This window comes from Orcinus orca, chromosome 3 (genome assembly GCF_937001465.1).
Source record: "Orcinus orca chromosome 3, mOrcOrc1.1, whole genome shotgun sequence".
NCBI classification, from domain to species: domain Eukaryota; kingdom Metazoa; phylum Chordata; class Mammalia; order Artiodactyla; family Delphinidae; genus Orcinus; species Orcinus orca.
In genome coordinates, this window is record NC_064561.1 from 24,280,154 (window position 1) to 24,291,901 (window position 11,748).

General features: G+C 43.2%; 1 protein-coding gene across 1 annotated transcript; it reads left to right on the forward strand.

Annotated features, from left to right (window-relative positions):
- Window positions 1-6,050: 6,050 nt before the first annotated feature.
- Window positions 6,051-9,746, forward strand: DRD1 (dopamine receptor D1). The gene is made up of 2 exons (XM_004272018.4): window positions 6,051-6,933; window positions 7,025-9,746. Exon 2 carries the CDS (start codon window positions 7,531-7,533, stop codon window positions 8,869-8,871), a length of 1,341 nt encoding a protein of 446 aa, XP_004272066.1. The 5' UTR covers window positions 6,051-6,933; window positions 7,025-7,530; the 3' UTR covers window positions 8,872-9,746.
- Window positions 9,747-11,748: the final 2,002 nt, after the last annotated feature.

Consider the following 11,748-nt stretch of genomic DNA (forward strand, 5'->3'; position numbering starts at 1 on the left):
CAGAAGAATCTTGCCCCTGTCATGGAAAATAATTAGTCCCAGACTGAACACTGCTCTTGTTCTACATAACAAGTCTTCAAAGCAAACACGTGATAGGATAAAATTGTTTTTAAGTAATTTAAATCTGTTCTAGAACAAAGCTCAAGAATATTTGTAGGAATATAAAAAGATCCAGTACCCAACAAGATAAAATTCACAATGTATGGCATCCAGTCAAAAATTACCGTGGATGAAAAGAATTGGAAAAATGCAACCCATCATAAGTAAAAGCAATCAATTGAACTGACACAGAGGTTGGAATTAGCAAAGAGGGACAGTGAAACCATTATTAGAACTATATTTCATACATTCAGAATGTTACATAGAAACATGGGAGATATAAAAAAGACACAAAATGAACTTCTAGAGAAGAAAACTACAAAACTTGAGATAGAAAATTCACTGGATATGATTAACAACAGGTTAGACAGTGAAAAAGAAAAATATTAGTGAACTCAGGGATATAGCAACAGAAACTATCCGAAATGAAAATGCAGAGAAAAGAGAGGAAATAAAATAGAATAAGCATCAGTGAGTTGTAGACCAACCCCAGGCAGTCTGATATACATATCATTGAAGAACCTGAAGAAAATGAGAAAAGGGGAGACAGAAAAAAATACTTGAAAAAAATAATGGTCAAAGTTTTCAAATTTGACAACAACTATAAACCCACAGATCTAAGAATCTCAACAAATCCCTAGAACACCAAGGATTTGAAGAAAACTACATTAAGTACATCACGATTAAATTGATCAAAATCAATGATAAAGAAAAAAACCTTAAAAGTGGCCAGAGGAAAAAAGATGTGTTCCATATAGAAGGACAAAGATGAAGGTGACATCAGATTTTCCCCTGGAAACAATGCAAATAAGGTAACTGTGGTCCAAGCTTTTAAAACACTAAAAGGAAAAATCCGTCAATCCAGTATTCTATCCTTAGTAAAAATATCTTTCAAAAACAAAGGCAAATTAAAGACTTTTCAGAGATATAAAAGCTGAAAGAATCATCCCCAGCAGATCTGTACGACAGGAAAAGTTAAAGATCATCCTTCAAGCAGAAAGATGATAACAGATGAAAATATGGATCTAGTTACAGAAGAATGAAGATTGTCAGAAGTGGTACATAGGTAACTATACAGGTAAATATATAATTGTTCTTTCTTATTATTTAAATATCTTTACAAGATAATTGGCCATTTATTTATTTATTTAAAATTTATTTTATTGAAGTATAGTTGATTTACAATGTTGTGTTAATTTCTGCTGTACAGCAAAGTGATTCAGTTATACATGTATATATACATTCTTTTTCATATTCTTTTTCATTATAGTTTATCACAGGATAGTGAATACAGTTCCCTTTGCTATACAGTAGAACATCGTTGTTTATCCATTCTATATATAATAGTTTGCATCTGCTAATCCCAAACTTTCAATCGGCCCCCACCTCCCTTGGCAACCACAAGTCTGTTCTCTATGTCTGTGAGTCTGTTTCTGTTTCATAGATAAGTTCATTTGTGTCATATTTTAGATTCCACATATAAGTGATATCATATGGTATTTGTCTTTCTCTTTCTGACTTACTTCAATTAGTATGATAATCTCTAGATCCATCCATATTGCTGTAAATGGTATTATTTTATTCTTTTTTATGATTAAGTAGTATTCCATTGTATATATATATATATCACATCATCTTTATCCATTCATCTGTCGATGGACATTTAGGATGTTTCCATGTCTTGGATATTGTAAATAGTGCTGCAGATAATTGACTATTTAAAGAAAAATTATAACAATGTATTCTGGAATTTATATCATGTATAGAAGTAAAATGTATGAGAAAAACAACATAAAGATTGAGAGGGAAGACATGGAAAAATTCTATTGTAAGTTTCTTAACTATACACAAAATGGTATCAAATCACTTGAAGATAGTCTGTGAGAAAGATGTATAAGATATGACATAATCTATATCTTACATAGATCTATCATATATGTCATACATATGTCTGATATAAGATGTATAGAGGCATACTTCAGAGTTATTGTGGGTTTAGTTCCAGACCACCACAATAAAGTGAGTATCGCAATAAAATGCGTCACATGAATTTTTGGTTTCCCAGTGCATATGAAAGTTACGTTTACACTATACTGTAGTCTGTTAAGTGTGCAACAGCATGATGTCTAAAACAGCACTGCATATACCTTAATTAAAAAATACTTTACTGCTAAAAAATGGTAACCCTCATCTGAGCCTTCACTGATCACAGATTACCATAACAAATATAATCATAATGAAAAACCTTGAAACATTACAAGAATTACCAAAATGTGACACAGAGACACAAAGTGATCAAACACTGTTAGAAAAATGGCACCGAAAGACTTGCTGGAACAGAGTTGCCACAAACCTTCAGTTTGTAAAACATGCAATATCTGTGAAAAGCAGTAAAACGGGGTATGTCTGTACCTATATCTTATATATCTTCACATGTATATGATGTCAACCCTAAAGCAACCATGAAAATAGCAAAATGAAGAATTACCGAAAATAAGGCAATGAAGGAGATAAAAAGAAATCATAAAAACTACTCAGGTAAAGCTACAGAAGTCGGAAAACGAGGAAAAGGAAAAAGCGAACCAAGAACGGGCACGACAATAACAAACACACATTATGCCTGCTGGACTACCTCTCAACCTCTACTCAAAGCGATATTTGTAGATTAAAAAATTTTTAATAGTGTTGATTTTTGAATCATATAATAAGCTTATAGGAGAAGAAAATCCAACACGGGATCAGGAATTTCAGAGGTTATATTTATGGTCTAAAACAAGCATTCTAGTTACTCAGTCAAGGTGAGCCAAGCTTTATCTCTTTTCACTAACATTATAAGCCATCATTTTGGGTATAAAATTAGCTTTAATAATCCTAAAGCCTCCCAAATATCTCATTTGTTATACTTGACAGTTCAGTTGTTTTATTTAGTCTTTTATGAGCTTAAGCTCCCCTGTGATAGCGTGCCTTCTGTATTCATTTACTTTTACAAACTCCAATAAAAATTTGTTGAAAAGCATCATTTTAACTTCCCCCTCCCTGCAGCGCATAAATCACCATACAGCTTAAAAGACCTGCCAATTTGGGAAACAAATGTGCTTTTGTGTTAGGGTTTACATTCCCAGCATGATCTAATGCTAATACCTGCTTGCATTTATATTTGGTTCCTGATGCTTGTGGGGGAGATTTTTACAGAACAAAATGGAAAGTTTTGTTTCACCTGGGCTTCAAGAGAGAAAATATGGAAAAAACCCCAAACCTCTAGCCAAATTGTTAAGTTCGTCTGAAATTCACTCTGCAACGTGAAAAAAACCCTGAGATTTAAGCTACATTTTACTTTTTCCTGTTCCCTCAGCAATGACGTTCAAAAATCAGTGACCTAAGTTTGCCAGAAAGAAAACTCAAGGGTCTGTCTTGGAATCGTAAAAAATTGTCCCACTCTTTTGTTTTTTAAGTGACAGGAAACAAAATTATCCTGTTAGGTGTTCACAGAGACTTCCCTCCTTCTGTAGCTGCATTCCTGAGCTTTTTTCTTTTTTTTATGTTATGGGGAAGGAGGAAATTGGATGGTCTAAAAGTAAAAATGGCAGAAATTTACTTGTACAAGAAATACCTCTCAACCAATACAAAAGTGAGATATGCTGATTTGATCACCTAGACCTATCAGGTGAATGAGTTGAGAGAAAAAAACGCAGGTCAGTGTGGGATAGTTTGGAAAGAATTTAGGGAATTTTTCAAGCAAAGAAAAAAGGCTTTTTTTGTTTGGAACAGCTGTTGAGCCTGAGAGTGACAAGGATACGAAATGTGTTATGAACGTCATTTCCAGCCAACGAGGTTTCGGTTCATATTTAAATTTCATGTCAAATATCTTTTAGCTGTTGAACTGTGTTTCATTGAATGTGATGCCACCTGAGATCAGACCGGTTGTCAGGGGGCTTTAATATAAAGAGCAGTGGGCAGGGCAGTGCCAGGATTATTGACTCTGGGAGGACTCGGGCATTGGCGGTATTTCTCAGGGGAATCATTAGACAGAAATTTTACCCCTCAAATTGGCCTTGTTCTGGCCTCCAGGCCCTGTTACCCCCATCTTGTAGTGTGTTCTTTTGGGGTTTCTTTCCAGATGAAAAATCCCAGGGAGACCTCCCTCCTTCAGTTCAGTCCTATCTGCCTTTTATCCTGGAGAAAGGACCCCCATCCCCCAATCTTTCCTGCCTTCCAGGGTTAATGCTGAATTTCTGCTACCTGTATATTTCTGGGTAATTGCAGCGAAAACACTCCAGGATGGGTGGGTAGAATGTGAGGAGTTAAACATTAAGGCTGACATGACTGTCTTGAACCAGAAGCATATTCTTTCACTTGTGTTTGTTAGTAAAAGGGAGAGAAAGATGCAATAAAGCCAGGAAGCTTGGGGAATGACTACCTTAAGGAAAATGATCTGGAAGTGTTATGTTAAGCATTGCTTTAAGACTCTATAAGCGTGTGGTTCTTTGGGCAGGTTTGTGGCAAAAATTGTAACTGTGACCATGACTCATGACCCATGGTGTCAATATGTGTGACAGTAGGGCTGAGGGTGGAAGAACAGAGCTGGTAACAGAGGCACAGGAGGGTCTGCTGTCTGTAATGCGGTTCTTTCATTTAAAATCAAGGTGCAGTTTGAACTGGCTAATTGAATGGAATTATTATTTAGGGTCAGGGTTTTTACAGAGAAAATTGTGGCTTCCAGTGTGGTGCGAGGTTCTCAAGGAGATAAGTCTATAGGTATTCTAACGAGCCCTCAGGGGTGCCTACCTGGAAAGGGCTGACTGGGTCCTAGGCTCCGTGCCAAGCTCTGTATAAACATCATCTCATTTAATACTTATAACAATCCTGTTATGTCATCACCATTTTACAGGGGAAGAAACCAAGCTCAGAGAGGATAGAGGGCACACGCAGCCAGCAGCGGCAGGGTAGGGACAGGAAGCCTGGCAGTCTGACATGGAAACTGCTTGCTTAACGGATTCCCCACGCCCAGGAAGGCACGGCAAGGCGCGGTGATCTCGCCATTTACAGCTGTGAAGTCTGTCCTGTGAGGCATTGCCCAGGGCAGCAGGGGAGGGGCTCAGGGACAATCATCTCCACCAGGCCTTCTTGCTTCCATCTTGTCCTTTCCTCTATTTTAGCTCTGTGGGTAATTATTTAGTTCGCCGGATCCCGCACTAGACTCAGAGTTCCCAGTAGGCAGTGGCGTGTAGGTGAAAAGAACACGCGGGTGGGAGTCAGGCAGCTGGCACCCTCATTAACTCTGTGCAACTTTGGGTAGTGTTTTGAACCTGATTTTCCACTCCGGCAAAGTGAAGATGAGGAGGCTTATGAGGAGGGATTCTTTAAAGGGTGGACGACATAAGGCGAGTTCTCTCTGGTTTACTCTTTGAGAGTAAGGCTTGTATCTTGCTTACCCTGTCGCTCTTGGTACGTAGTGAGGCTCAGGAAAATACAGTGGCTCAATGAATGCAGTGCTAGCAAAAGAAAAATTTTCACCTTTGTCAGTTTTTAGGGGATTTCAAGCAGAGGAGTCCTCTTTCCCAGGTTCTGGCGGTCATAGTCAGGGAAGAGTGGGTCCAGGCGCGGGTCCCGCGTGGATGCTGGAGCCCATACCGGTGAGGTTGGTGCCTGAGAGAGCGCAGTCGGGGCACTGGAAGCCAAAACCGCCGGCAGAGGGCGCCCCGGGCCCGCTGAGTGCGTGGCTCTGGGGTTGGGGCGCTCACCGGGCGCTGGACACTGGCTGCAGTCCGGCCTTGACCGCAGCCGTGGACGAGCCCACTACCCCAGCTGAGCGCGAAGTGAGAGCCCTCTGGGCGCAGCGGAGCGCACCGGCCAGGCGTGCTGCTGCGCGGAGCCCTCCCGGCGAGCGGTGAGTAGAGGCGCCCGCAAGGCACATCTCACCCTAGTTGGGGGGCAATTGGAGGCAGCGCCTGTCGGACCTGGGCGCGCTGTTCTAGTGGTTGGTGTCCGTGGGAGAGTGAGCGCTGTCCCTGCTTCCGTTTGGTCTTTGGGAAAGGCTTCGGGTTGACCCCAGGAGGCGCTGAGTGTCGGGCGGAGCTTTGCTTTCCGGCGACTCGGGCTCATTTGAGGTTTTAACATCGGATCTTTTCTCGCGGGCCCCTGTCGGGTGCTGTCCCGAGTGCCAGGGGCCCGGGGTTCGGCGGGGTAACCCGGGGCGGGCGAGCGCTCACCTGGACGTCCCCCACCCCTTTCCCCCGCGGCACCAACCGGGGGAACCACGTGGGGCTGTCGCCTGTAACTCTGCCTGTCAAGCGAAGCCCGCCTCCAGGGCAGGGGAGGGACGCAGGGGGGGTGGGCTGTGCCCCGAGGGAACCTGGCCAGCCCGTGCGCCCGCCGGTGCCAGCTCGGCTTTCCTTGCCTCGTGTTCTCACGGGCTCCTTGGCAGGTAGCGGGCAGTTCCGCGGGAAGGCGCAGGGCTCTTCCCCGAGGGACCAGAGGCCACTCGAGGGGCGCCCGGGCGCTCGTTTTCCCGAGAAGGGAAGCAAAGAAGCTGCCCAGGTGACTAATACTGGGGGTGCCCTCTCTCAAGGAAGCTCCAAACGTCCGGGGGCATTTTTCGGGGTCTCGTCCGCTTTGAACCATCTCTAGCCATTGGAGGCAGTGGGGGCAGCGCCAGCTCTCTGTGGACCTGGCCCAGGATCCTTTTCCCAAACCCGCTCCGGCGACTGTTGCGCATCGGGAGCAGAACCCCAGCTGCGCGCGCAGGATAGGACTGAGGCGTGCCTCCCGGGCGCCTCGCGAAGCCCGCTCTCCCCGAGCTCCTGGGGGCTTGGAGAGAGACAACCCCAAGGCAAGGTAGGTGGCTCAGAGGGTGGATTGGGCTTGACAGTAAAGATGCGATCTGCTTATCTTGGCAAACGTCCTTTGCTTTCTCTTTGCTTTCTAGAGCTTTGGGGGAGCTGGTGCAGAGCCAGGGGCTTGGAGGAGCAAGGCATGTATTTTCAGCTGCGCCTCAGAAGGGGAGAATTCTCTGTCACCACCAGAAAGACAACAGCCCTGAAATGTGACGACAATTGACTAGCTCGTCAGAAGACTGGGAGTCTCTGGATTGATAGCTTAGAATATGCTAAAAAGCCAGTGCTTTCCATGGGGCATTGAAGGGCCAACTGGTCCCCGTGACAGTGAATTGGAGCAAGGGAGTCAGAAGACAGTTGTAGAGAGCAAGAGGGAGCTTCCAAGGGGCTGATCTGGACTGCCAAGGGCAGGCTCCTGCCACACAGTTGCTGCACCCCTCTAATGGAATGCTGGTGAGGTCCTCCACCCAGGGGAGCAAGTGGGGCTGTGCAAGGGGCTGCCTGACCAGCAAGGACTCCTGCAGGTCTGACCAACCCCTAATCCCTGCTTAGGAACCTGAGGGGTGTCCGAGCCCCCTCTGCACTCTCCCTCAGGAAGATGAGGACTCTGAACACCTCTACCATGGACGGCGCCGGGATGGTGGTGGAGAGGGACTTCTCCTTCCGCATCCTTACAGCCTGTTTCCTGTCGCTGCTCATCCTGTCCACACTCCTGGGGAACACGCTGGTCTGTGCTGCCGTCATCAGGTTCCGACACCTGCGGTCCAAGGTGACCAACTTCTTCGTTATCTCCTTGGCCGTGTCGGATCTCTTGGTGGCTGTCTTGGTCATGCCCTGGAAAGCGGTGGCTGAGATCGCTGGCTTCTGGCCCTTTGGGTCCTTCTGTAACATCTGGGTGGCCTTTGACATCATGTGCTCCACCGCGTCCATCCTCAACCTCTGTGTGATCAGCGTGGACAGGTATTGGGCCATCTCTAGCCCCTTCCGGTATGAGAGGAAGATGACCCCCAAGGCAGCCTTCATTCTGATCAGCGTGGCATGGACTTTGTCTGTTCTCATCTCCTTCATTCCGGTGCAGCTCAGCTGGCACAAGGCGAAACCCACAAGCCCCTCTGATGGGAATGCCACTTCCCTGGATGAGACCACCGACAACTGTGACTCCAGCCTGAGCAGGACATATGCTATTTCATCCTCCCTAATAAGCTTTTACATCCCTGTGGCCATCATGATCGTCACCTACACCAGGATCTACAGGATCGCCCAGAAACAAATACGGCGCATCTCGGCCTTGGAGAGGGCCGCAGTCCATGCCAAGAACTGCCAGACCACTACCGGTAACGGAAACCCCGTGGAGTGTTCTCAGCCGGAAAGCTCCTTCAAGATGTCCTTCAAAAGAGAGACTAAAGTTCTGAAGACTCTGTCTGTGATCATGGGGGTGTTTGTGTGCTGCTGGCTCCCTTTCTTCATCTTGAACTGCATGGTGCCCTTCTGTGGGTCTGGGGAGACCCAGCCCTTCTGCATCGATTCCATCACCTTTGACGTGTTTGTGTGGTTTGGGTGGGCTAATTCCTCCTTGAACCCCATCATTTATGCCTTTAATGCTGATTTTCGGAAGGCATTTTCCACCCTCTTAGGATGCTACAGACTTTGCCCGGTGACGCATAATGCCATAGAGACGGTTAGCATCAATAACAATGGGGCTGTGGTATTTTCCAGCCATCACGAGCCTCGAGGTTCCATCTCCAAGGACTGCAATCTGGTGTATCTGATCCCACATGCCGTGGGCTCCTCTGAGGACCTGAAGAAGGCGGAGGCGGGTGGGATAGCTGAGCCCTTGGAGAAGCTCTCCCCAGCCCTGTCTGTCATTTTGGACTATGACACTGATGTCTCCCTAGAGAAGATCCAGCCCGTCACACAAAACGGACAGCACCCGACCTGAACTCCAAAATGAATCCTAGCAGACATGCTCATCCCAGAAGCTAGAGGAGACTTCTCTGGGGCTTGCTGTGAAGAAACTAAGGTGTGGTGAGACTCCGATGTCGGGCGAGCCCTCCTCTGCTGCTTCCCCTCAACACACAACTAACTACATTTTAATCTACATGCCAGTGTGTTTTCTGTGTTGTTCATAGCGAATCAAGAGGGACACAAGTGAAGCGAGTGTTCATAAGGGACGTGTCTTTGGCTCCAAAATTATTTTTAGAAACTGAGCCTTATCTTAGGACTTAAGAAACAGGGCAAAGAATCAACAATGAACAACTTCACTTAAATATTAAATCTTTCCCAGCAGGAAGTGAGAAGGGTTGAGTTTGCTGTGTACAAACAGGTGCTAACACTGGTCCAAGCAAAGTTTTCAGATTGTAAAGGTAGGTGCATGCCTTCATAAATTATTCCTAAAAAATAATTGAGCCTTACAGTAGGAATGGGATTTTTTTTTTTCCAGAGTTGATGCTTTGTTGATATTGGTTTATTTAGTTATTGTATTATATGGATATTTTTAATTTGTTATAATAAATCTATATTTATCATATTTAATAGGGTAAATGAATGAGTTATCTGAAATCTTACAATAGCATTTTTGTCCATTTAACTAGCACTTTATAAGCTGATGAAACAAACACATAGACTCTCTGAGAGTCTAAATGCTCATGTATAACTTCCAGAAACACAGCAAAGTCTAATAGAAAAAAAACAAAGAAGTTGTGATGATTCCTTAAAATTCATGGGAACAAATAAATACGAGGTGAGAACTGACAAATGCTGTGATTGCTTTTTTTTTTTCTCCTCAAAAGATTTTGAAAGATTTAAAAAAGCATAGCAACTCTTGTGTTCAAAATTTCTTAAGTGACAAAGACTTTCCCAGGAGAATGATTTGCAGTTCTGTAAATATTTGAAATAAAAGTTAGCTTAAGAAGAATCCAACTTGAAATATATGATCTTAGGTGGTAATAAAAAGTATATGCCGCTTTGTATTTATGTAAAATAATTGGCCTTCTTTGTCTTTTCTCATTTCCTGTGTCAGATAGCTTTTCTGAGCCAAATAAATGACTGTCCTGGTTAGAGATGTGTAATGAAGACAGTGAGTTTCCTTAGCTCGTGTGTCACAACAGTCTCACCCATGGACAAAAGTCAAATCCTGCATCTCCATCTTACCAGCCAAGCTACTCAGTGGGGTTCCTTTTTGTAGTGCTTTAATCTGAACTTAGAATTGATTTTTTTAAAAAGTCTAAATGTTAATGGTATACTAACTAACAGAGGGTGCCTCAATGTCATCCTTGGGCAAGACTCTTCTGTTGGTAGAAAAGACAGGAGACCCCTTCTCTTTGCGTATGTTAAGCACACCAAAGCCATCAGCATCTCTTTTGATGAATGTTAGCCCTTTCTCTGTGCTTTGGCATCAAGTTTCTGTGTCATCACCTGGACTGTAAAAAGTATCCTAAGGCTCTATTGCCAGATACTAATTCATGTGGGACAGTTCAAGAGAATGTTTTGGAAATGTTTACAAAGTATTCTTGTTGATAAGCAACTGACTTAACATTTAGATGAAATGGGTAATAAGAAAGATATCTACTGAAAACTATCTCCTGCATCAGGTCTGTGTTATTTATGCATTGTGAATGTTTTCTTAATTTTATTGCCTGTATGCTTTCTTACATATAATAAAATTATTTTGTGAACTCAAATCAACCACGAATGAGTTGTGTTGCATTTGTTAAATGTGTTTTAAAAACTAGGATAGTTCAGATCTACACGTAAGAAAACATGGGCATTTTCAAGGATACGTTACTTTTCTTTTTTCCTTTTTAGTGGCAATCTCTCCTATTACGTATGCCTTGTGTTGCCTTTGAATACTTAAATAGGAAGTTGATTGGGGCTATATACTCTTGTTTACCTTCTGTCTCAAAAAAAAATTTTTTTTCCCAAAAAGAAATCCTTCTTTGCTCGAGGAATTACTCTTCATTTCCCAGATTTGAAAGATTTCTAAAATCTCTGTTTTTACTTTCTAAGAGCCCAGAGGTTTTCAATAACCTACAAATTACAGAAAATAATGTGGCTGGCTTTGCGTGATCGTGGACCCTCAGCTTAATGGCAACCACTGTATGTGTAGTGTTTACGAGTAAAATCTAAGAATTACTTTTAGGAAAAAATATACAGGTTGTGAGGCTGGGCTGAGCAAAAAGTCTTACAGGTCACTTTCATCGATCCTGCTAAACCTGCTTAGTTCATGTGCTAACCGCCCCCTTTCCCTTTCATCCCAAAGAAGGAGAATGACTGAACAGCAGGTGATGTAGAAATTAAGGGTTAAGTTTATAATTTGGAACATCACACAACAGATGGTGTCTTTCTGAATTCCATATTTGCCTTCCCCAGGCTTTGGCAGATAATGAACATATCTAGAATGAACACGCATAAAGCATGATGCCTTTTCTTGCTGCTTCCTAACTTTCTGCACATCTTGATTCTCTGCAGTTTAATTCTGTTCTGTAATTAGTGGTCCGGCAACATCAGCTAAGATGCTCAGGGCTGTCATGGTCCGACCAGTGAAACATGGGACAAAAGCCTTCACCACGTATTTCATTGGCAGAGTGAAAAATAAAGACACATGTAGAAATTATATTAAATAATTGTAAAATTCAGGACACTGTGGATGAGACTGTATTTTGGGTTTCTGGCATGTTGGATGGATAAAGGGTATCTTATGAAATGTTGATTTGACTGACAGCATCTTTCAGAGAATTTAATTTACAACCATAAAAACAAAATTCAAGTATGACATTTCATTTCATTTAACTATCGTGACGAGCCTTCATAATGCTAA